The sequence below is a fragment of the Xylona heveae genome (genome assembly GCF_001619985.1).
Source record: "Xylona heveae TC161 unplaced genomic scaffold L228scaffold_5, whole genome shotgun sequence".
Lineage (NCBI taxonomy): Eukaryota > Fungi > Ascomycota > Xylonomycetes > Xylonales > Xylonaceae > Xylona > Xylona heveae.
This window is the reverse complement of record NW_017264197.1, coordinates 1,509,507-1,533,365: the sequence shown is the minus strand read 5'-3', so window position 1 is coordinate 1,533,365 and position 23,859 is coordinate 1,509,507. Positions and strand designations below refer to the sequence as shown.

Here is a 23,859-nt window from a genome sequence, read left to right as displayed (position 1 = left end):
GAAATGCATATGAAAAAATGCGCATAATAAAACCATGCAGAAAACCTCGAGAGAATGAAAACGATGGATGCTGAGCGCTCAATAGCTGAAATAATGTGAAAAGAAATTCGCAAAAGGAAAAACCCAGCCCGTTGTTGATTTCAAAAGTTCGAGAGTCATAGTTTTCACCAGACTAGCTCGAAGCGCCATCGGTCTGAGGCTCATCTCTAGACGTGGTGACCGAAGTCGAGCTTGATCGTGTCTTTTCCTTTCGTGATGCCTTTGGCTTCTCTGCCGCTGCCGAAGGAGCAAAGTCCTTCCACTTCCGCCATCCGTCAAAGTCGATGAGCGCTTGCATGCAGCCCCACTCCATGACTTTGCGCTCAAGCCAGACAAAGTTGACAGGCTGGGGAAAAGTCAGTACACGGGAAGAAAGTGATACGTGGGCTTCGCGGAGTGTAATAAGCAAAAGAAAGAGGGGGGGGGGGGAGTTAAACCAAGAAAACAGCATGGCTATCACATACCTTGGTCAAAAAGTCATTGCACCCGGCGGCCAAGGCAGCACGCCTGTCACTCTGCAAACTTGAGGCGGTCAACGCGACAATGATGACCGGAGATTTAAAGAGATCCGTATTGGGTAATTTGTCCTTGTCTTCTGGCTCCTGCTTCGGGCTGGTTTGCGGTGTAGTGCTGCTCGTAACGCTGGATGAGAATACACCCACGCCATTCACTCGCTCTAGCCGCCGAATCTCCTTGGTCGCTTCCAGTCCACTCATGATAGGCAATTGAATATCCATGAGCACCAGATGGAACCCTCCCGTCTGCCACTTGGTTACAGCATCTCGACCGTTCATCGCCGTCTGCCATCGCACGCGTAGACGCTTCATAAAGGCTTCCAACAACTTTAAGTTGAGCATATTATCCTCAACGATGAGCACATTGATGGGAGGTACAGTAATGTCCAAGATGCCCGTCGGGAGCTGTGGTTGTTCAGAAGACTTTCGATTGGTCCGTCTAGGTAGCTTCTGCGGTCTCGGAGATGCTACACGTGGTATTGGGGGTGTCGCGGCATGCGGCGGGTCAGCCTTGGGGGGAGTAGGCAGCGGCGGCGGTGCGGGAGGACCCTGTTTTGTTTCTGACGCGTTGGAGTTAACCCTCGGACGATGTTGGCGAGGATGCGGGGCCGTACCGTTGTTCAAGTTCGCCGAGGCCGTGGTGAGAATGGTCGGCGAGGTGGTGGCCTGACGGGGCATCTTCGGTCGCCCATGATGTCGGCGCGCACTCCCCGGCGAAGGAAGCGTTGGCACCTGGCCAGTATTGAGGATGGAAATGGAGTGTACGGGTGCATGATGCGATCCAGACTGGCCGCTCACATTTGAGACTGTGGTCGGAAGGTGTGGAGACGGAACGCGAGGCATTGGAGGGAAATAATCAGTCGCAGCTTCGTTCGGCCGAATGTCTTCGCCGTAATAAGATCCGTTGCACGGACGCGGAGATGGTCTCGGCGTACGGCGCTGGGGAACATCGATGATGAGCGCCTCGTCAATGGTTTGTCCGCCGGGATAATAGAGGTCCAAAGTTTGAGCCATCGGCTCCTCGGGTCCCAAGACTCTTTCGAGACTCCGTTGAAGCTGTTGTGTCTGTTCGCGAGCCGTGATGCGAAGGGTCACATCTGGGGCGTCATAAGTCCTCCCCAGCGAATTTCCATATTTTCGCAAAATGGTATCTCGCACATCGTCCACCAAATCATCCTCATTGATGGTGACCATGGTAGCCGACGCCTGCGGGCGCCTGACCCAAATCTTTCGCGAAATCATATCCGGGTTGATCGTCGGGGGCCGCTCGCTGAAATAATCCAAAGGGGTTGTTGCCGACGAGGGAGGCTGCTCGGCGTCGAGCAAGGTGCGAATCAGCTTGGTCTGCGTTCGCGGAACCAGCGACTGCTTGCGTACCGTTTGCTCGGTCGGACGTTGTGGTTGCGTGGAACGTTGGATGGTGATGGTGGTTGGGTCAGGATTGAGCAAGATGGCAGCAGTATCTATCGACGCAGAAGGGGCCCCTTCTTGGCGGCTACTTTCGTGGTTGGGTTGAAGCCCCGTATCCACTGCTGAAGGGAGACCCGAGCCGTTCTCTTGGTGGTCGCGAGTATCTGGTGTGGCCTCTTCTACTGTCAATTGAGGAATCTGCGTCCTGACAGCTGCTGGCTCTGCCGGAGGTGGAGATGGTTGTGGTTGTCGCGGTGGTCGGTTTAGTCTCTCGGCACCGCCGATGGAAGCTGCTCTAGTTGGCTCGCCGTCCACTATTACGGGTGTAGCATGGTGCTCCCGGGCGCGAGGCAAGTCGTCTTCCACTGAAGGGAAGGCTGTGGACTTATTGCTCACGTCCGCCGCTCGTCGTTCATTTTCAGTGTTTGAAGATGCCGAGGACGCAGCAGAGAGACTGGATGGCCATCGAATGAACTTGGCGCGAGCAAAAAGTCGTGACTTCAGGTCTCCCATCCCACAATCCCACGCGCTCGGCATTCACCCGGATGCGGAAACGAGAAATCCAAGAGATTTAGAGACACAGCGAATAGTATCTCAGCTGCCTCGTCACCCCCCGCAGCCCACAGAGTATGGATAGCGGTGACAAGTGGCTTCGCAAATGCCCAGCTGATCCAAAGTCAGGGCAGCGAGATAAAAGTGAGGGAAAGAAATTTGAAAGGGGAAAATAAGACGTGCGATGGTATGTGTACACGAGAGGGCTTTCCACCAAGTGAGTATAGTATCAAAAGTACGAGTATTCAACGGCTGTGTATCATCCCGGGACTTAATGCAAGACAAAACGACGGCTCGTCCGAATTGGCCCGTGTATCTTTGGGTCTTGCGAACACGTCTCAACCGGAGCAACACGTTCAGTTCACTTAATTCAAGTACATGGAGATGAAGCGGATTGAAAGAGATCAATTTGATAATAGAATTATTATTGCGGCAAAATCAAAAATATTGAATGGCAACTACGAAGTAGAGCTTTTGTCAAAAGGGAAGGAAGAACCAGTCCTGTCCATACCTAGAATCACATGAGGGTGAGTTGGGAAATTGTTCCGCATATATTATCTGACGCGTTGCAATCGTGACTTTTTGCTTGTACCAATTGCCCAGTGCGTCGATCGATCGGCGTCGTCCACGATGAGGGGAAAGAGCAGACTGGTCATCGGCGATCATTTTGATACATAGAAACATTGCGATCAATAATCATTACGAGCATTATTGATTTTATTTACAGTGGGGCCCGTACCCAAGCTACAGTGATGGTCCTACCGTTTGCCTGTTAGTGGGTCTTTCGCGAACCATTTTGCATTATAGTTTACGACTTTTCTATGGAAGAATCATCCTAGATCTCGTACCGTCCACGCCGCTGTTCTTCCACAACAATATCGCAGTAGGTAAAAGCTGCGATCTCGACGCAAAAGAAAATAGTAGCAATCCATGCATGAATGGTAAGTGTGGGGGGAAATAACGAAAAGCAAAGAGTCTTTAACTTGATTGTGCAATTCCGAGAAGAAGAAAATATCCACCGCATGAGAACATCCAGCTAAATGCATCAAAACTGTCAATCGATGCCAAATTATTCCAATCCAAAGGCATTGTCCTTCATTACATATCATACAGAGAAACATGGTCAATACCCGGATTCTATCCATCTCATGGACCTAAACGTTGCGTAGATCCCTGATAGGTCATGGGAACCTGGCCATCAGCGGCACCGGCAAGTGTTGGAGTCGAAGACGGCAACACTCCATATCGGCCATAGGTCTTCTGGTCCACTGAAACGTAGTGAGGTAGTCTTCCGAGCAGATCCAGCTTGCCCTCGATCCAGCGAAGGGCCTTCTCCGGCGGCGCAAACACTTTGAGGTAGCCAAAGCCAACTGTACAGTATCAGCACCGTATTATTCATTGCGCGGATGAAATCCCACTCACAGAGATAGCCAACAGCAATCGCGCAGATATGACCAAGGAAACTCGAGCTGGGAACGAGGAAATTAATGACCAACGTGAGAATCAACGGGGTGGACCACGTGGGGATCTTATAAGGACCAATGCTGCCAAGGCTTAGTATTATGGCCACCTCAACACAGTGGAAGTTGGACGCTACCTGAAATGGGGATTGGTCTTGTACGTTTTGATCGCCTCGGCCGCAAGGAGTACAAAAACCCATACGCTGCATTCAGTTATCCACCAGCCCTAGTCACTATTACCAAAAAATACATATCGATATCCGGCATACCTCGCGCCTTCAACAGCATTGTTTCCACGAAGAATCACGCGCTCAATCAGGAGGTACAAGCCGGCGGGGAAAGTCGATAGAGCTGCAATTGGAAATGTGAGCAACACTGTCTAAAGAATATGGTCCTGGTTCCAACATACGCCCAAGGAACATGGCCAATGTTACGAGAGTGCCATGCTCGGCCTCGAAGCGCTCCAGTAGTGGGGTCAAAGCCAAAGCGTTGAACAAGACATGGAAGAAGTTCAAATGGACCAAAGGGTACGTGTTGAGTCGATGCACTAGAAATCACGTAAATGAGCACATTGCGTGTTTTGATTGGTTGACAGTAAGAAGTCCGTCTCTCACGATCTCGCTGAGATCTTGAGGGCAAGACGTGGACTGGCTGGAAACACTCACTTGTGCTCAGATGTATCTCATTTGGGATGAGAGCACCCCATTGTTGTACGTCCCACAACGGTAGTATGCTTAAGAACCACAATGCGATAATGGCGAAAAGAGCAACACGCGTAAAGATGGGAAGTCGCAAGAGATACGAGCGTATGCGTGCTGGATTGAATTGCGGCAAGGCGGCGGAGACCATGGTGACAAGAACCCTCTGGGAATGTCGCTTCGGGCAGTTCCACTCCCTCGTCAGCTCGTGTTTGAAAGTTTCGAGTGGCCTTCGGTCAATTGCAAGAGCTTATTGAAGCGCTGAGACCAGAATCACGATAAGGACGAAGAGAGCTGTAGTTTATCTAGCCATAGTAAGAAGTTGAGACATGAATGATATTAAAAAAACACAGATCAAGCTCACCGAACTCGCGTCAGCGCCTTTATCCGACATGAACGATCCCACCACTGCGAGCCGGTTCAGGCGTTAGACTCGGGAAAGACCGACCGAAACCAGACCGCCCTCCCCAATGCAGCTAGTGCCCAAGCGTCAACGCTCCCTCAATTATCCATAGTATACGGAGTTTGTCCAAGACAGCCTCATCAAACATCAACAGTTCGACATGTCTAAAAAGGTTTCCTGCAGAGTTTATCCCGGCTCACATGAATGGAAGCAAAAATTTAGGTTACGTTCCATTTAAGATTTTTTTCGGTGGCTTTTGACAATGGATATGAGCGTTAGATTACCACAATGTTCTCACCAGGCCTCCCATACTTTGTCAGGTAGAACTATCCTCATCAGTGCCCAATGGCCCACCGCACTCTTTGTCTGCCATTCTTGAAGTCGCTTGGTATTTTCCTTTCTGAGAATAGAGTAATCTTCTCCGATGATAGCTTTGCGGTCCAGAAAGTCGCTCGGTACTTCATATCTTGGTTTGAGATAATGTTTCCTGGCATAGCTCCCCAGGAAATCACCCTCGACGGGGTCACGGAGAGAAAAGGGTGTAGGTAGCTTCGTGCAGATGATGACGAGATTTGTAAAATCAGCATCTTCCGAAAGAGGAGTCTCGTTCTCACGGAACATTCGACAATTTGGAAAAACCGTTTTGATCGTCAGGATGATGATTTGGGCCGGCGGCAGGGTTAGGTCACCTGCGTAATTCTGAAAATATCCCAAACAGAGGTAAGCAGGAAGCTGATTTAGGGAAATAGCTAAATTGTACAACCATTGAATCCCTGAAATGGGCTCTTTGAAGGAGAGGCAGTAAACATGGAAAGAACGTGTAAGGAAAGAGGAGTAGCTGGGATAATCGAGACAAGAATCTTTGAGAAGTCAAATGACACCTACAATTGCAATTACTCCACTGGGCTTCAATAGGCTGCTAAGGCCAAGCAAAAACTCATGAGTAAAAAGCTCGATAGGTTCTGCTCCTCCAGTGAACACGTCATGGATAATGTAATCATAGTGGATGGTGCTTTTCGCATTTGACTCTTCAACAAATGCCATCGCATCTTGGATCACTGTGGTATGATTCAAAGGAAGACCAAAATAATGCTCCGCATACTCATGGACAAGCGGATCAATCTCAACTGTAGTGGTATTGATACCATGAGCAACGAGAGCCGAAGGCGTAGTACCTATTCCAAGGCCACTGTCACGTATCATTAGCATGTTCTTTGACAACAGGCTGAACCTTTCTTACATGACAAGCGCGGTCTTATCAGACTCGGGAATTCCACGTTCCGCGACCGACTCGTCGACCTCAACTAATCTCACGGCTTCTAGCATGACGAAGACCGCGTACACCGGCTCTTTGACCCGAGACGTGTATTCGAGTCCATTGGGCGGTTGCTGCCACTCGCCGCCAAGTAAACTATGATCACAGCGAAGAACTCTGAAATGCTCCTTCTTGCTTTCTAGAACTGATAGATAGCCTGTCTTAGACTCATGCCGGGCCAAAAGCACAAAGTCGTGCTGGCTGAGGGTATCCCTTAAAACCACATCGGTGATTCCAAAGGGCACATGCTCATTGTACAATAGCATGTGTACAGCAGATGGTATTGCAAATAACAAAAGTTTCGATGGTGCAAGCACGCTGTAAAAGATTGCAATAAGAAGCTGCAGCCCAGATCGTGAAAGAAATTGGTTCCACCCAATATAGTGATTGAGAATGGAATTCAAAGGCCTCTCCGTAAATCTCAAGGAAAGAAAGCATAACAATTGGGAAATTATGCCCGTCACATATCTATTGATCTTCCCCAAGCCGCAATTTCTGAGCTCAAAAGAGATGGATGTTGTCGAAAATGAAATGAGAGCGAGAAAGATAGGAGCCTGGGTCACAACAGGACCGAAACTAGCTCCTAGGCTGGAACTGTACTGGAAAGCATAATACTGCACGGTTGGGATCCACCAGGACAGCAGAGGGAGATATATTAATGGACTGTCCCGTAATGAGCCACCGAAGTAATGCCAGAGCGGCCATGACAGCAAGGAAAGCGTTGTCACCAAATAGCCATGATACTGCAATGCTGGGATTTCTCCGTAAACTGGGGACAGTGAGAGCTGTGAAACTATGACAGACTCAGATAAAAGCAGCAGCACAAATGTTATCAGGCATATTCTTTTAATGACACTACCATTGGCAGCTGCCCTAGAATCGGCTGCAACCGCTGGTTGAAGGTGCCGCTTCCGTTTTTGTGAAGCCGGAGTCCGAGACATGAGAAATATCAACCGATGACTCTCCAAAGTTCAGTGGACCGTCAAAGAGAATCAAGAAGATAAAGTAAAGACAATTACTAGAGGGAAAAGCAGTCCATATAAGGAGAGATGTCAATCGGAAATATATTTGAAGGCGAAAGCTTTTGTAGTCATTACCAGGTTTCAAAAGAAAAGGGACAAAAAATGATTAAATAAATACCCTAGCTTCAAGCATCTGATACCAATGCAGTCATCAAATCAATTGCTCGATAAAGAGCTGCACGCTGAAAGGCAATCCATGTACTGTGCTGCTTGAAACTCGGAGGAAGGTGAGCAGAGAAGCGTGCTATAACTACTACAAACAAAAGGTTCTCGGTTGTGGTTAACTGCAGAGCTCAGCTGTCGGCTAATTTAGTGGCACGTTCCACCATCGCTTAAGCAAGCTTCGCTTCCCTTCGCCGCGTTCCGTAACACTGTTGAGTTATCGTTGATCTAATCAAACGCTCAACTGTTCCAATTACTGTCGTTGAGCACACAGGCCGGATCAGGGTTCCACTATGCCTTTCTTTCCGGCTAACATACCATCGTCAGAGTACGAGAGATCGGACACAGGTATGAGTGAGGTGCGACGTATGTCGAATGCGACGTCTGACCGTGATGATGCCGAACGTACCCATCATATCAGGGTAAAGAATCGGAGAAAGCATTATTTGGATGAGCATCCAGAATACTTTTCCGCATCTCTAGAGCTTGCAGGTCTGCTGCCAGGCCCGTCAAAAAGCACAAGCACTGAATGGCAGAACAGATCCCCTACTTTACGATAGGCTAGTTCGACGATTTCAAACGCCCGCCGAACGTGAAGCGGAAGGCCGTGCCAAAGGTTACTCGGGTATCCTCGAAGCGGATCTGCACCGGTCTGAGGCAAAGATTGAAGCTTTGGCACATCCAAGTTCAAGTCATGTTACATACAAGAGGGGCCCCCAAGGCGAAATATACCCAGAAGAAAAGGACGAAATCCCTCTAACCAAGGAGGAAGGCCGGCAGCGGTGGGAAGAGGAAATGATGTTCCGTTTTCTACGTGGCGAAGACGGAGATTTCGATTACGCCTTAGTAGATGACAATGACGAGTGGGACGACCGAAAATTAGAAGAGCGCGAAGCTCAAGACAGATACTTTGACGATGAGGAGCCGAGTTGGATGCTGGATGACGGGATCAGCTATAGCGGAGATGCCGCTGCGGAGAAAACGGTGATTAAAGGTGAAACAGGCGTGCAGGACTTTTGACGTGCTGCAGATCGACTCAGGTCTCTATGCGAAAGCTGTTTATTCAGACCTTATTTTTACTTTGCAGCAATTCCGCTATTTCCTGGCCGATTCAATGGGATCTAGGTTTGGCATGCGGACCGGCAAAAGGCACCATTGAAAAGTTGCAGATCATATGCACAAAATGTTGAAACGCACCATAGAATCCCTGCATCGGGTCAACCGAGTTTATTAAGTAAAGGTGGGTGAATTTTCGCCTGCATTGAGATGTATCAAAGAAGCTCAATTTCTGAAAGCAAGAATTGAGACTTTGGACGGGACTTCTTAAAGCGGCCTACATGATTCGCCCTTTTTACTTTATCGTTTACTTTCCTTCTTTGCCTCAGCCTCTTATCTTTGGATGTGGCGATCGAAGCCTCCTTAGGTGGCGTCATCTTTCACTGCTCAGTGAAAGAGTGAAAGCTTCACCACTCAAATGCACCTCTACTCGAGTGCTCGGCAAAGAGAACATACTCGTAAGGTGCAGCTCTCGCTTACTGTGAACCTTTTGAGGACAATAATGGCCAATTGCAAAGCAGAGGGTCATTAGAGGCTTGCGTGGGGGATAACGGAAGTAGCAGACAACGTCAACAGCCACATCCGCGCGTCGATTTATAACCGGTGCGTGGGTTGTGACAGTTGCCGGCTTTCCCGGCTGATCAATTTATGGAAACATCTCGCAGAAATCCTCTTCTATCCTGACTGCGACAGCTTGAGAAATGGCCTCTTAGCTGCACTTGAAGGGATCAGTCAGCTGCAGCACAGAAAATTATCGGCAGATCCAGATTCCTTACAGACTGTGGGGCGCAACTTTTATTTATTATTGTCAAGAGTGGTAAGCAAGAGCGGCATATCCATATACAGTAGATACAAAATGGCAGTCATTGCCTGAGACGCAATATTTGCATTGGCTAAATTTACTGAAGTTGGCCATGGGAAAGTTGGATTTGCATTTTTATGATCCAGTGTGCAGCTGAACTACCCCGGCCACGATGTGGACAACATTGCTGCCTGATGGATAAACGAGTCCGGGAAAGCAAGCGCGCATTTACTCCCAGGCAGCTCTGCTACCTCTAGGCCAGCCACTGTGGATAGTCTTGCATGAGCACCGTGGGCGCTTGCTGGTACACTCTCTTGAGCAACGAGCACATGCTGAAAACAATCATAACAGTGAGCTTCACGCGTCGTTTCTGGGTCGTTTCCGGCTGTGGGTCCACCCTGCCTCGAACCCGATAAGTTACCGAGCAACCGACCTTATCGAACTGACTTGAGATCTAAAGCCTGAAGCGGTTCCCGTTCTCAGCTCAACTCAACCCAATACTTTGTATGAGGGGTACCTCCGTACACATTCAGAAATATAGAAAATATCAGCCAAACGCCATTGAATTAAATTCTTTTTGTCGACAGCTTTCCCGGAACTACTCTTGGTTATAGCATTGAACATCGCTCAAGAATTAATTTTCTTCTCTCCTTTTTGTGCACAGCTTTTGCTCGACAAACAGATGAGTGCTGCCAACTGGTAAAGCTGTACAGAGTTACGAATGATGCTTCAGGGCAACTTGACCGGCCCATTATCTCTTAGGGGAAAGGTCTCAGTTTCGGCCGTGTTGAACGTACTCATACGAAGACAACCCCTCCACATATGGTGAGCACTTGAGTACATGAAAGTTGAGCAGGGTCGAGAACAGCGCGCCACACCGTGGGCACCGTCTAAACTGATTGCGAGGCCAACGGGGGACTGGGAGATCCTAAGGTAAGAGCCATTGCCGAAGGCGGGATTAGGGAGGCTGCGTGGTTGGGTCATGGTCCAGGCCATGGCGCGCAACGTTCGCGCCCCGAGCGTCTGGCAAGCAGCTTAGCGCAAGTGCTAAAATGCGACGGAAGTGCTCCGACACGCTCTTGCGACTTCCGAATGGACCGGCGATTCAAGGCCACCACGTCGTCCGTTTTTGGGTCGCCAGTGGCATCGCAAGGATCGCAGCCTTGGGACCAGGATGGTGTGGAGATGTGCCCGTGGATCAGGGGATAGAGTTTTGGTCAAGAGTGGCCGTCAAAGGAACCCGGCATATCCTCTGCACGAGCTTGCGTGTAGGTTTGTGTTATTTGATGGTAAAGACGTTTTTGACGCTTGCCGCTTACCCATGCAAGGAATGGACCTTGAAAAAGACCCCTCTGCGGCACGCATTTGATATGATAACAAGTCACTTTGAAATGCAGGTTCGAAGACAATGCCATATGAGGAGTGTCATGAGTCTCATGTGGTATTTCTTCGCAGAAAAAATTTCTTTGTGAAAATCAGACTTGGAAAAGGCACACACTTTCCCTGATCCGGTCCATCTATTCTCAATACACAAGAACTTCCCTGAGCACTTGGCCGGCCCTTTCTAAATAGTACGCATCTGGATTGCGTTGTTTTGGAATATGATAGCTCTGGGCAGACTGGATTCTATGGCAATTATTTTGCTATTGACTGTAAGTACTATCATCATCCGTTCAAAGCGGACGTGTTATTCATGGCATTCTGGTTGTCTATTCTACAGCCCGTGGTCGGTCAGGGATGAGGGCTCTTTGGGGCGCCAAGCTAAAGCAACCCAAGCCTCGATTGCGGTAGCCCGCAGCGATCCCCTAACAGGAACGATACGGGTTCAGGTACCAATTATTGGGACCAAATTGGCCTCGCCATATGGAAATATTTCACGAGAAAAATCATGCGAGCAGAAAAGACACTTCCGAAATGGAAATTTTTTGTTCAGCATACCATGTTATCTTTTTGCGTCTACCATTTCTGGCGGGGATTCTAGCTTTGAAGTACTGAACCTGATGGCAAGCAGCATAGGAGCTGCTTAGTAGGTTTTGGGCAACGAATTGCGAAGCCGACGAAGAGCTGGCGGAGACGAGAAATATTGGCAACGCGTGCAGAACAAGAGGGTGAACGGGAAGCTGGTACTTGTCCCCATCCCTGTTCACAGGCCTACCTACCTAGGTAATCGATGATGCTTTATCTGGATTATTCCTTGAACGGGAAAACGTCGATCCGTCACATTGTGCTGGGTTAGGGTGCGTGGAACCCGGCATTCAGCCCCGATTTTATCTTTCACTTTCTGTCCCAACCATGCGATAATCTCAATGAGCATTGAACGACAAAGAATTTGAATCCATGATCGTCAAATGTGTCTCGGTTGGAGAAGGCGAGTCGACGTGTACCCTTTGCGCCATCTCTCTGCACGTCATCCAAGGTGCAATGGGGCAAGGTGTGTGCACGCGTCTCTCATTCGATATCTCGATTGACTGCATCTCTTGTTCAAAGAGCTTTGCTATCGTTCCTGTGACAGGTCAGGGCGTTTTGTCCTAAGCCAGGGCCCCATTTGACTCGTTACTTCAACCCACCCTTTGCTTGACGTGCCAGAGCTGCCATTGCAGGCCCCTTTACAAGGGTTTGGTGCATCTTCATATGCATGCAGCGTCCGCATCATCGTTCAACGGTGGGCCTCTTGCATTGTTATACCCCCCACGATGGGATCCACTCCAGTAGTTGCCTCTATGCTTTGCGGACGCCCTTTTTCGCATCTTCTTGTTGCTGCTGTGCTGCTGATGCGTTAGTTCTGGCCTTTCTCCAACTCTGTTCCACTGTTCCAACGGTGGCTTTAAGCCAAACTGGAGAGACACAGCGGGGCTGCTTTACTAACTATTGTTCCGCGTGTCTTCTCCTCTCTTGACGAGGATTATTTTATTTTCCTTCCGTTTCTTTCAAACATTGCTTTCAACATCTTTTCACATTCCATCTTCATTCTCTTTACCAGTAAATTTCCCCCATTCTCCCTCTTCCCTTCCTTCTCTTCTTCTATCATTCTCTCCTGCATCTTTCCCCACCAAAGATTTTATCTGCTCTGAAAGCTCGCCATTACTCAGCAGGAGCTTTACCTTTGGTCGTTCGGGTCACACTACCTCCATCAAGTTGCTCTACTGAGACGCCAATCTCGACCTAAACTCGCCCAACCAGTGGTGTCGACACCACCCTGACCATTATTATTCTGTGCCCTTTTGCTTCCCTTGACGGAAGAAACGCGTGGGCGGAAGGAGTGCCCATCAGGACCACCACAAACCGCTTCCCCTCCTCCTCCTTCGTCCTTCTTCCCACCCCCAGAAACGGATCCATCCGCGTTTGGTAATTGACCATTACCATTGGCGTATCGACGATACTTTTCCCGCTACGATTCGGACCCAAGCTGGACTTATCGCGCTACTTAGATCGGCTGTTAATCCAGTGGTCGTGCGCTAATCGCTCGCCATACCTTAACTGGGGGAACAGAGAGCTCGACCTTGTATGGCGCTCTTCTCTCCCCTCTCTCTCTTTTCCCTCTCCGACCTGACTCTTCGAACTACTACGGATGCTTTCTAACCCCCATTCATCCAGTCCATCTCCAGAGTCCCACCTACAACATCGTTTCTCCCCCCCTTTCCCCTCGCTCGCTCGCTCGCTCACGCGTTTGTCTATACCCTTTTCCCTCACGACCACCGGCTTTCTCGCCTCGAGTGACTCGAAAACTCTCGACCTGTCCGTCCGCACTTGCGCATCTTTCACCCGGTCGCATCGCCAGAAAAGCCACTACCACCACTACTCATCCACGACCTAAACTACTACCCACCTTAGACTCCCCACCACCACACCCCCCGTTTCCGCGTGCACGCACGCACACTTCAATCCACGAAACGCCTCTAACTTCCCTTTCCTTCTCCCACATCTCATCTTCTTTCATTCGTTCTCCAAAAACCCCCCAACCTCTCTTCGGACCTATCGTGACACTCAGACCTCCCCGACTTTCTTCGAACCTCGTGTGCGACGACTCTCCTTTCTCTCAATAACCGCTTTGCGCGTCTATATTTCGTGCTTGTCCTCGGCGCGCGCGCATCTATAGTTTCTACTTCCCGCCTGCAGCGACGATCCTCGCACGCGCCACTTCTTCAAGCTTCACGCGCTCCCCTCATTTCACTCCGTGGAGATATTGCGACACGCGCGCTCCCTTTCTCTTGTGTCCAGTCTTAGTGGGATTCGACATTTTTTGCGCGTGTGGTTCTCTGCTGGATTGGGTGGTTGCGATTTTCGGCAGTGCTTGATCGGTTCCTGACGACAATTGACCCTTGCTGTCGCATCACATCCTATCCTGGTAGCACTTGGCCTTGACCCGACAGGCCTGCCGCGCGACTTGTGCATGCGAGGCATGGCCGGCGATTCTATCACTTCGACTGGTTCAAGTCCCTCCGCGTCCAGCAGCCTCCAATTTCAGCCCGGTTCTCTGTCGTCCTCGGCCTCGTCACCTCCCGTCGCGGGGACCAAGTTCCCGCACCTGTCGCAACAGGCCATGGCTGCCGAAGCTTTTACTTCCCCAACTGGAACGCAATCGTCTCTTGCCTTTTCGCATTCATATCCCTTCTCACAGAGGGGCGATATGACCGCAATAGATCGAACAGCCGCGGGGTTACAGTTCCTCAATGGGCACGACAAGCCGGTGGCATCCTTTGTCGCCAACCCAATGCCCGCCATTTTCATGCGAAGACTGTCCAAGAACGCAAGCGACGAGGCTCTTCGAAGCATGTTCCTCTTCGCCAAGGATTTCGTCGACGCCGAGTTCGTGCCAGCCGAATATCCCGAGGACAAGGGCTTCCTCTCCGCCATTGCCCGCTTCAAGACCTTGGCCGGCGCCCTGGAGGCGCGCTCCATGTTGGATGGGCGCCCGAATAGCTCGAACGAAGCGAACATGATCGTCGAGGTTTTACAGAGTCCTGTGGGAGGAGTAGGAGCAGGGGCAGGAGGAGCAGCCGCGGGCCGTCGCAATACGATAGAAGGCGCCTCCACGCGTCAAACGTCAAGCTCGGCATCGTCGACCGGCTCAACCGGTGGCCAAAATGTGCGACAATCATCACGATATAATGGTACCTTTCAAGCCATGGAGAAATTCTCCCCGCCCACCGCCGCACTCGGTGGGTCTGCGGGCTTATCCAATGGAGAGCTGCCTGTGCCTGATTCGAGTGCTCATTTCCAAAGTCTCTTCTCACCGCAGTCACCGATAGGTAGTGCGCTCAATGACCGTCCCCGTGTCACGGGCAAATCAGTCATTAACGATGACTCGGTGGACGAAGAGACGGGCGAGCTGCTCAAAGACCCAGTCGCCTACGCCAAGAGTGGCGCTTCTGCAGCCCTGCCGCGTCGCACCACGAACCCTCAGATTCCTCTGGCATCGCGCTTCGGTGGTCTCTCTTTGAGCACCAACAACATTGCATCCCCACCAGTGTCGAGTTTCACCACTCCGCGTTCAGGCCAAGCACCCGTCGTCTCCCCGACAGGACTCTCTGGCCTTGGCCCTAACGCCAACTACCAGTTGGCTACTCAGCATTATCCTCGCCACACTTACCCACCGGTGAATCCTGCAGATCAAAATCCTCCTTGCAACACCCTCTACGTCGGCAACTTGCCAATTGACACCTCTGAAGACGAACTCAAGGCCATTTTCTCCAAGCAGCGTGGCTACAAGCGCCTCTGCTTTCGAACCAAGCAGAACGGCCCCATGTGTTTTGTTGAGTTTGAAGACGTGTCTTTTGCCACCAAGGCTCTCAATGAGCTCTATGGTCAGCCACTTCACAACAGCGTCAAGGGCGGCATCAGACTGAGCTTCTCCAAGAATCCGCTGGGGGTTCGAAGCAACCAGAACACGGGCATGGGTCCCCCAACCCCCATGAGCCCTCCAGGCTCAGTTTCTAGTGGCATGAATGGTGTTGCCGGAATGTCGTCGATGCCGTTTTCCACGGCCAGTGGCCCGCCTCCCGGGTTGGCTGTCCCTCCAGGACTGGCGACGGCAATGAATAACGTCAGTAGCATGGGCAATCCTCTTGGCGCTCCTCCAATGTCCCTTGATTCCACTGCCCGTAATTCATCCTTTTCCGCCCCAGGCGCAGGAACTTATAGAGGATCATCATTCTCCGGCGCCGCTGCCAAAGATGGTTCGGCAACGGCCATTGGCGGTTCGGGCCGTGCATTTCAAGATTACATGATGGGTCGGTGAAAAGAAGCAGTCGGACTTGCATAGGCCCTACTTGAGGAAACCAATCCCCTGCAGGGCCACGGGCGCGTAGCATCTTTGGCGCTACTGGGAGTTTCTTTTTTCCCCATCTTTGCCTTTACTCTTCTTCTTATCTTTCCACAATATCCCTTTCTGCTCTATCATCATTTTTCCACTGAAGAATTTTTAATTACGGCATGTTCTTTGCACTCGCTCAGTCATTTCTGCTGGAGGTACAATCTTTCTTCTCTGATATTACCCATGGGTTATTCCCCCCAACTTTCTTATTGGCAAGCATTATGCAATGATTCCCCCTTTTGCGTCGTCTCGCGGAGCCACAATCAGAATCGGGGGCATGGAACTGGTGCTAGACTCGGCTTCAAACTGTGCTTTTCGCCTCCTTCTGTTGCGCTTGTGGAGTGGGTCGGTGTGGATTTAGTTTTGATACTTCATTTTTCTTTCCTTCTGAAATTGATCCTCATGTTCACCGGATGGAAGCGGTCGTTTCGAGATGCTGGTTCGTAGAGAGCATAGCATCACCACAGCATGCATAGTTGATTGGGTTTCACCTTTTCATCTTTGTTCACGGCTGCTAGCAGATTCACAACAAGATGCTGCTCCAACCATTTTATTCTACGTCCGCTTCGACGATTCGATGAGAGGCATTTCCGTTTTCATTCGTCTATTTCACCCCCTATTTCAGCGTCAGCACCACCTATTCGCTTCTCTGATCGAAATGTTTTCCAGCTACAGCTCTTTCTTTCTTCTAGCCCTCTCAGATATCATTTGAAAGCTCTGTTCTTTTCCTGCTGCATATCAGGCCTTAGTTATCAGCTTCAGTCATGTTCAACGGAGTGTATGCCTTACATGAATCTTCCATGCTCAGATTTTTACTCTAGCCAACTGTCATTTCCGCAACTTTTTATGTTTTACCCCTCGTGCGCATATTTCGCTCTGATTATTGAACATTGAATCGTTTTGGGCGGTAATCCCTTGTCATCGGCAGTCAAAAACCTTTATGTTTGCTACCCACCTCCCTACCTACCTTAGTTTTCTGGTGACCCAGTGCAAGTTTCCCCGCTTCTTGTCTTGCACGCGTGTTGTGGGAATCTGCTAGCTTGCTACTTTGTCCACCATCAATTCTTTTAGCATAGGGCAATCGGTTTTATTTTTCCTTTACAGGTCGTGTATACGCCAACGGCGTCAGGAGATGGCTGCACACACTTTTTTGGTGTTGCATTTCCCACTTTGTTTTACACACAAGGCATACTCTTGTCTCAAGGCTTTTAATGCATCACACTCTTCCTGTATCTTATCCTAATCTTTATCTACTGTCACCCTAACTTAGGGTTATCAGTTTAATTGCGCCGCCCATCCGCCACGAAAATGCATTGCAGCTAGACTACCTTGTGAATAAACGTGAAGGTTGAGCTTTATTCTTCTGCCAGAGGCAGACTTGAGATACTATTCCCATGACTAAATCATTCTATTTTGAGTTTGATCCAAGCTGTTTCATCGATAGCTCGAGGATTCGAGGACGCTGTAAAGGTAGGCTACATATAGAATGGAAGTATTTGAGACCAGTGTAGTATTATTTGGGGGCCCATAAGGGGCTAGGCTGCTGGCGAGATGTTCTAAATTTTCAATAACTACCCTCATTTATCTTATTTTATTCTCCTATTCTATTCTGTTCTATTAAAAATCATCTTTCTTGGCCAGTCTAGATAGGTCTGCCATTCCTCTTCTACCAGATTTTGTCCGACGTAGTCAAGGATGAGAGGGGGCCAGCGCTGGAAAAACCAGAGATTGGCGCGCAGCTGGACCAGGACGGCATAGTAAGCTAATATGACCATGGCAACGGGATGCTTTGCTTCCCAAAGCTCGAGGAGGCATGGATCGACATGCATGGGCCAAGCCTGGATCAGCCAAGCACTCGAGTGGTTCTCTGGACGCCGCAGGAGCAACGAAATGATGGCAAAGAGCCGGGTGGCAGCGTCGCGCAGCGCGGGCTTGTAGTGCGCGTATCTGTCGTTGTCGTCGTCGTCGTTGTCGTCGTCGTTGTTGTTGTTGTTTTCGGCAGCAGCGGCGGTGCAGCAAAAATGCGTCTCGACCAAGTCGAGGACGAGTTGGAGCTGAGGAAAATCAGCATCAAGAGTGGGCAAAACTTCGGGCGTCTCGTCGGACCAGGTTTCACCCTGGTTTGGCTGATCGACTCGCTCGAGACCGGCCTTGTTGGCCTCGATGACGACGGGAATGCCTCGTGCCACGTAGAATGCGCTCAACAGGTCGCGCAGACAGTCGTTGCCGTTGCCGTTGCCGTTGCCATTGCCATTGCAAATCTCGCTGCGAAAGGAAGATAGCGAGCGACGCAGAGGAGGCTCGGCAAAAGCGTAGAGCGAGGTCAAGGCGGAGAAGATGAAGAGAGGCTCGCTGTGGCTGTCGCAATTGGAGCGTGCCATGTTTGGCCGAGCATGGGAGAGCGCTTGCACATTGTGCCATGCGGCCAGGGTATAGTAACAATGTGGAGGATGAGAAGTTTGAGGCTCCCCCCGGTGGAAGAGCTCCAAGGCGGCAATCGACAGAATGGCATGCATCAGGTAAGGGTGCGCCAGCGCAAGCTCCAGCTGACGATCGCGCTCCCGTCGTGAAGTCTCGCCGGCGTGGTCTTCAAACATACTCCCCTCGCCCCGGAGCCAATGATGCAAAAGTCGCAAGTCATCCAGGGCCAAAGACGCCTGGTGACCATTATTTTCATCCAGACGAGCATCTGCGGATGATGGTCTTAATGCTGTTGCTGCTGCTCCCCCAGACACAGGCGACATGGACCATTCAAAACTACAAGGGATGCCAAGTCGGCGACAGGCACCGCAGACAGGATGGACTTCATCGCACTATTTAAGAACATGTTTAGCGGCAATGTAATCGTGTTAAAAGTGGAGGGCATGACAACAAGAAACCCCTTTGCTTACTTTTCGATGTCCTGACTTGCAACGCGCACAACCACGACGAGATTTGCGATGGGCCTGCCGTTGCCGCCGCTCGGTCATTGCATGCACGGTCTCAGCATCCGGGAGATTGGGTTATCTTTTTCCTTTCTTTTCTTTTCCTTTTTTTCCCCTCCCCTGTATAATATTTGCTCATCAGAGAGTCAGGAGGGGCAAAACAAATGAGACGTATCAGATACGGGATGGGTTTGTACAAATTGATAATATTTGCATCGCCGGTGGAAGTGTCACCATATGTCATGAGCCCCACTTCGTATTTGATACGCACCAAATCGGACTTAAACGGGAAAACTTTATCCCTACATACTAGCCTGCTTCGTAGGGTCATGGTACGCGGTAGATGAACTTGACGCGCGGCGCCTAAGTTAACTATTAGTTTGATACAGCATGTCATAGATACCTATGTTTCCTCTGTATTGGCCACCTACTGCAAATACCGAATTTGAGGCAAAAAGGAAATTTAAAAATAATAATAATCATAATAATAATCCAAGAAGAAGCTAAAGAATCCCATGTACTATTGATCTTTCAAAACAGTACATTTGTAGTTACTTTACATTATTTTGAACTGCAAGCAGAAGATACTCTATAAGAAGAAAGACAAGGATCGAAACCTCGTTTAGGTAATAGCAACACTGTTCTCTACCTTGTTTCCAGCCATTCCTAAATCCCTTGCTTTCCCTGAATATGATTTATTCTCTGTCGACAAACAAGGGAATAGAAGGACTCTCGGGCCTATTCTTCGACAGCCTCCGACTAGTCTTGGTCACGAATCCAGGATAAATGATTGCGAGAAGGAGGACAACTGCAAACATCGGGCATGCATCAAAAATGTACAGGAATGCCTCGTGGCTGCCAATTGTGCCACCACTGCCTTGGTTGAATTCAAGGATGCGGACAAGATTCCGGACCAGGACGAGGGTGCTACATACGTACAGTGCCCAGAAGGACCTTCTCCATTGGACCCTCGGGTGTGCTGAGATGAGCGTAGGTTCTCGGTTGAGACGGAAATGAACCCTGAGTGCCAAGAGGATGAAGACGACAAAGGCAATCAATTGAAAGACCAAGCCGCCTGTGATGAGCTTAATTGCTTTTTGCTGTTCTCCGGCCCCGCCATAGGCTTGTGTGACTGTCCCCATGACCTGCAGGACCAGACAGGCAATGTCAATGAGAATATAAATCTTGGACACCCAGCTGATTCGTACGAGCGAATATCGAACTGCATCGAGCGCTCGGACAAGGCGGGAAAGTGTCATGTAAATAGACGCAGATAGCAAAGGCGTTGCTCCAATGATAAGGAACAACTGCAGTATGTATGGATCACCTGCCCGCCGGTTGTTGTGTGCCCAGGCCCTGCCATAATAACCACCTGCTTCGGCTTTGCGTAATGTCAGCCAATCATGTTCTCTTTTCTACATAACATGTTTTTCATGGCGTGCTGGGATTTTGGACATGCTTTCTTAAACAGCGTGCCCTGGACAGCCGTCGACTGCAAACGGCTAGAAAACAAACTTACCAGAACAACCAAGTATAAAAGGAATGAAGAACCATGACCGGAATGGAAAGATATATGCGAGGTGCACAACGGTACCAATCGCGAAGAGTATCACAAATGTCCACGCCGCTGGCTTGTTCGGGTTGTAGGGATAGAAGTCAAAGTCCGCCTGACCGTCAGAGCGAGCTTGGATGCCTGGGCTGTTCATGCTGTTCATTATTCAACGATTCCAAGATGCCTGGATACCCAAAACTATTTGCCGTGATGCTCGTGTGGACTCAAGCCGTGTTAACTTGCAAAATCAAGGCTCGATAATGAAGCAAATTCAGAATTCTATGAGAGAAAAATATAGACAAGGAGCGGAAATTATAGAGAAAAAGTAACTCAAACATCAAGTAGGAGGCCGGGAGCGCTTCCCTTCTATAATATATATTTCAATCCCATGAAAAATTTGCTACATACTCGATTAGGTCTGATCGCCATCATGCTGAGATTAGCTTTGATACAGAGCCGGTAGTATCCCCAAAAAGGTCATTTCACAAGCAAGCAACATGTAAGAGTTTGTACAAGGAAATGTGGAACACATGGTATTAGTTGAATCTGGCAGTGGTAGTGGTGGCGGCAGCAGCGTATTCGATACGCATCATGCCCTTTTTTTAGCCCAGTAGGGTTTACGATACTCCGGTAGGTTGTTATTGTTTCTCACTCCGAGCCTTGTCCCTGAGCTAACCAAGCTTGTTCAATCCCCTTAGTCATCCAATACTTTCCAGATCAACCCCTCGCCAAAGCTTCTTCCTGCTACCAGGCTACTCTCTCATTCGCCCAAGCAGCTGAGCTCGCTCACCACGTGACCGTCGCTACATCGCCAAATTTACTCTTCGCTTCTTTTGCTTCCCAACTTCCTCACATACCTTTTTCACTTCCTCTTCTCTCATGTTATTCCTATACCCCTTTCCCATCCATTGAACTTTCCTCTCAGGTAGTTGATCATCCCAACCAACCTGTAACTGCATGAAGGAATAAGTTTCATCTTTTCCTCACTTGTTTTTTTTCCTTATCTTTGCTCTTTTCATTCACAGACGCACACCCATCATGCCCCCGAGGATACGAAAAGCCAGTCTCTCGTGCCCTCTTTCCCACCTGCCCCTATCCACACGCCCACAACCCTCATCTCTCATTCCAAAATACCTTTCTCAACATGGTGCTTGCTCAAGAGACTTTTCTACGTCCCTACAGCGATCCACAGGCCTGCGGCGGGACATGTTCAGATGGCTGAACGGACCCGGTGCGGTTTTCAGGGACCCTGCTGAAGGCTCCACCAACTACCTCAGTGCATACGACAGGGAGGGCAATTTAAATCGCAGAAAGAGGTCAGCCCGGTCGGATGACGCTGAGGCAGAAAACTCTTCTGTGCAGGAGGTGCCCGAAGAGGAGCTAATCGATCTGAAGCCGTTTCCAATGAATCGGAATTTTATAAGCCACAATGTGTTGAGTGAAGAGCTTCGAGAAGAGATCTACTCGCGGGTAGTGACCTTGGGAAGAAGTGTACGGGTCGTGAGCGCTGAGCTTGGCATTGACATGAACCGTGTTGGCGCGGTGGTCCGACTTAAGACCATTGAAAAGGAATGGCAAAAAGAGGTATGACATTCATTTTCTCTCCCTCCCGCTGAACTTTTTGATCACCTATTCCCTTTCTCGAGAATGCTTCAAATGATGAGCACGAAAAAATTCGATTAGTCTTGAAGACACCTACATGGTTACTCCAAAATTATGCATGGCTTACTGATAATCGCATTCCTCGAAACACTCTGTACTCTCACTCACACATAAAATTTGCCTCGCCGATCATTTTCGCTGACTATAGCCTGTTTTTGGCACATAATCTATAGGGTAAAACTCTTGCGAAGCCTTACGCCCGCGCTGTCATGGAAATGGTTCCGAAAACCCCATACAATCCTAACAACCCTATCCCCCACGAGTCCATCAATGACCTTCCTGTTCACAGTGCTACTATGCAGCAAATCTTTGAGCCGACATCTGAATCGCGACGATTCACGCGCGAAGACGCGGCTAAGGTCTTCCACCCCAAGCTGCTTCCCGCTGACAAGCGCATCCCGCATCCCGAGCTCATTGAGCTCGAGCGTGAGCGGCTGGAGTCGGTACCTCGAGAAGAGCGTATCAACCGCCAGCGCGAGCGTCTAGCCAAGGAAGCTCAACTGGCGACGTGGCGGAAGGAGAAGAAGGAAGAGTACGAACGGAAACACACAAAGGTGATTGCGCCCAAGGCTGGCCGCTGGGAATTCCGCTTCACGGACGTTAGCGTCGATGCTGCGGGCAAGGATGGCCGTGGCCCTGACGGCGTTGGTTGGCGGTACGGTATGCCCCACGAGGATCGCAAGCGGGGACAAGTCAAGATCCCTACCAGCGTGCCTGCCTGAGTGCAGCTATCTTTGGTGTCATTATCCAATTGGTTTGGAAGTCTTATGACATGACACCTCTTCTCTCTTTTCATATTTTATTGCGTCTATGCATCCACTTATACGAGCAATACCCAGCAGCTCGGTGTTGATATTTGATGCGGATACGTTAAAACGATTCTGCTTTTTGTTTCTCTTGTTGAAAATCTAGGTATGGGAATGGGGACATTGGTCTACTTGTACGATATAGTGGTAATTTCGCATGGGACTGGGAATCTGGAGTCGACCGGTGTTTTGATTTCACTTGACTCGTCTTTGGGACTAGAGCCTTCACATGGCTCTGAGCTTTTAGAGTTTTTACTCCCAAGTGTACGCAATATCCACCACTGTACTATATAGTTTTTATACATGACACACTCTTATCCAGCTGATTGTTCCGCTGGACTGGTCTCTATGAGCTGAATATCACCGAATCATAAGTGATAATTTTTCATCGTCCATGGGTGGAAAAGCAATGTATACGAGTAGTTACCTTAATGAGGTGGGTTTGGGAAGGTATAGATTGATCAGCGCAAGATCTAATTGGAGGATCTGTGCACTAAAGGGACTACATGCGGTTCAAAATTGGGAAGATCTGGAGATGATATAATAATGTGCGTGATTGGTGTTTGGCGCTGGAGTAGGAATATGTTTAAGATACGGGGGGTGACATGATTGTGCACCGAGGGAGATGGTCGTGGCTGGAAACGCATGTTCAAACGGAGTGGAATCATTGGGTGGGGTGGTCTGGACTCCACCATTGACGCAGGTGGAGTGACGGGAGAAGAGCGAAGGAGGGGGGGGGAGCGGTCAGTCGATACTTGGGAGCCAGCGCGGATGGAGGTAGCGATACCTGGTCTAGGCCACTTTTGTGTGCCTAGATCATGTACATGGTGACATCCAGCACGAGAGAGAGATACAAAGACGATTAGTTGGGGTACAGTACATTTCATAACTGACCGGATCGGAGTACAGTAGTCAGGGACTCGGGTAGGCAAATAAGGGTAAGGTGAGGGTGACCCCTGTCCAGCACCAAGAAGAAGTTAACGGGAATCAGTTTAGTTGGGGGCAGCAACTTTACTGGGCGGTAAGTAACTTTACTGGAAGGAATGGCAGGTGAGGCCACACTCAACTATCGAGATTCTTAACTAGAAAAGAATTGGGTTAACCAGGGGAAAACACGCATCCACACTCTGCTAGCACACGCCATCCCACACAACAATCCCTATATACA

At 49.6% G+C, this 23,859-nt stretch overlaps 8 protein-coding genes across 8 annotated transcripts; 3 read left to right on the top strand and 5 right to left on the bottom strand.

Annotated features, from left to right (window-relative positions):
* Positions 1 to 172: 172 nt before the first annotated feature.
* L228DRAFT_238871 (hypothetical protein) lies at positions 173 to 2,501 on the bottom strand (the record flags this gene model as incomplete). The annotated part of the gene is made up of 2 exons (XM_018331090.1): positions 173 to 385; positions 504 to 2,501. The coding sequence occupies 2 exons, from the start codon at positions 2,499 to 2,501 to the stop codon at positions 173 to 175; spliced, it is 2,211 nt and encodes a 736-aa protein (XP_018188536.1).
* Positions 2,502 to 3,606: 1,105 nt separating this feature from the next.
* L228DRAFT_247412 (hypothetical protein) lies at positions 3,607 to 5,010 on the bottom strand. The gene is made up of 6 exons (XM_018332637.1): positions 4,642 to 5,010; positions 4,386 to 4,523; positions 4,246 to 4,327; positions 4,114 to 4,179; positions 3,939 to 4,060; positions 3,607 to 3,886 (listed from the first exon to the last, which is right to left on the bottom strand). The coding sequence occupies exons 1-6, from the start codon at positions 4,823 to 4,825 to the stop codon at positions 3,663 to 3,665; spliced, it is 816 nt and encodes a 271-aa protein (XP_018188535.1). The 5' UTR covers positions 4,826 to 5,010; the 3' UTR covers positions 3,607 to 3,662.
* Positions 5,011 to 5,371: 361 nt separating this feature from the next.
* Positions 5,372 to 6,658, bottom strand: L228DRAFT_238869 (S-adenosyl-L-methionine-dependent methyltransferase; the record flags this gene model as incomplete). The annotated part of the gene is made up of 3 exons (XM_018331089.1): positions 5,372 to 5,776; positions 5,963 to 6,266; positions 6,318 to 6,658. 3 exons carry the CDS (start codon positions 6,656 to 6,658, stop codon positions 5,372 to 5,374), a joined length of 1,050 nt encoding a protein of 349 aa, XP_018188534.1.
* Positions 6,659 to 7,649: 991 nt separating this feature from the next.
* Positions 7,650 to 8,755, top strand: L228DRAFT_140759 (hypothetical protein). Its single transcript, XM_018329169.1, has 2 exons — positions 7,650 to 8,068; positions 8,118 to 8,755. The coding sequence occupies exons 1-2, from the start codon at positions 7,870 to 7,872 to the stop codon at positions 8,594 to 8,596; spliced, it is 678 nt and encodes a 225-aa protein (XP_018188533.1). The 5' UTR covers positions 7,650 to 7,869; the 3' UTR covers positions 8,597 to 8,755.
* A 5,078-nt stretch (positions 8,756 to 13,833) lies between these two features.
* On the top strand, positions 13,834 to 15,672 carry L228DRAFT_238867 (hypothetical protein; the record flags this gene model as incomplete). Its single annotated transcript, XM_018331088.1, has 1 exon — positions 13,834 to 15,672. One exon carries the CDS (start codon positions 13,834 to 13,836, stop codon positions 15,670 to 15,672), a length of 1,839 nt encoding a protein of 612 aa, XP_018188532.1.
* Positions 15,673 to 17,351: 1,679 nt separating this feature from the next.
* Positions 17,352 to 18,716, bottom strand: L228DRAFT_238866 (hypothetical protein; the record flags this gene model as incomplete). The annotated part of the gene is made up of 2 exons (XM_018331087.1): positions 17,352 to 18,560; positions 18,639 to 18,716. 2 exons carry the CDS (start codon positions 18,714 to 18,716, stop codon positions 17,352 to 17,354), a joined length of 1,287 nt encoding a protein of 428 aa, XP_018188531.1.
* A 538-nt stretch (positions 18,717 to 19,254) lies between these two features.
* On the bottom strand, positions 19,255 to 20,780 carry L228DRAFT_220614 (RTA1-domain-containing protein). Its single transcript, XM_018330247.1, has 2 exons — positions 20,191 to 20,780; positions 19,255 to 20,052 (listed from the first exon to the last, which is right to left on the bottom strand). The coding sequence occupies exons 1-2, from the start codon at positions 20,384 to 20,386 to the stop codon at positions 19,367 to 19,369; spliced, it is 882 nt and encodes a 293-aa protein (XP_018188530.1). The 5' UTR covers positions 20,387 to 20,780; the 3' UTR covers positions 19,255 to 19,366.
* A 299-nt stretch (positions 20,781 to 21,079) lies between these two features.
* L228DRAFT_247404 (hypothetical protein) lies at positions 21,080 to 23,015 on the top strand. Its single transcript, XM_018332636.1, has 2 exons — positions 21,080 to 21,807; positions 22,059 to 23,015. The coding sequence occupies exons 1-2, from the start codon at positions 21,262 to 21,264 to the stop codon at positions 22,605 to 22,607; spliced, it is 1,095 nt and encodes a 364-aa protein (XP_018188529.1). The 5' UTR covers positions 21,080 to 21,261; the 3' UTR covers positions 22,608 to 23,015.
* The last annotated feature ends 844 nt before the right edge of the window (positions 23,016 to 23,859 follow it).

Bases quoted from the DNA above. Each gene is read 5' to 3' on its own strand.
- L228DRAFT_140759 (XM_018329169.1), top strand. From the start codon at position 7,870: ATGCCTTTCTTTCCGGCTAACATACCATCGTCAGAGTACGAGAGATCG. The intron at 8,069-8,117 runs GTCTGCTGCCAG...ATGGCAGAACAG, and splicing joins CGCATCTCTAGAGCTTGCAG to ATCCCCTACTTTACGATAGG.
- L228DRAFT_220614 (XM_018330247.1), bottom strand. From the start codon at position 20,386: ATGAACAGCATGAACAGCCCAGGCATCCAAGCTCGCTCTGACGGTCAG. The intron at 20,053-20,190 runs GTAAGTTTGTTT...CATTACGCAAAG, and splicing joins TTTTATACTTGGTTGTTCTG to CCGAAGCAGGTGGTTATTAT.
- L228DRAFT_247412 (XM_018332637.1), bottom strand. From the start codon at position 4,825: ATGGTCTCCGCCGCCTTGCCGCAATTCAATCCAGCACGCATACGCTCG. The intron at 4,524-4,641 runs GTGAGTGTTTCC...CGTGATTTCTAG, and splicing joins TGAGATACATCTGAGCACAA to TGCATCGACTCAACACGTAC. The intron at 4,328-4,385 runs GTATGTTGGAAC...TTCCAATTGCAG, and splicing joins ATTGGCCATGTTCCTTGGGC to CTCTATCGACTTTCCCCGCC.
- L228DRAFT_247404 (XM_018332636.1), top strand. From the start codon at position 21,262: ATGCCCCCGAGGATACGAAAAGCCAGTCTCTCGTGCCCTCTTTCCCAC. The intron at 21,808-22,058 runs GTATGACATTCA...CATAATCTATAG, and splicing joins AAAAGGAATGGCAAAAAGAG to GGTAAAACTCTTGCGAAGCC.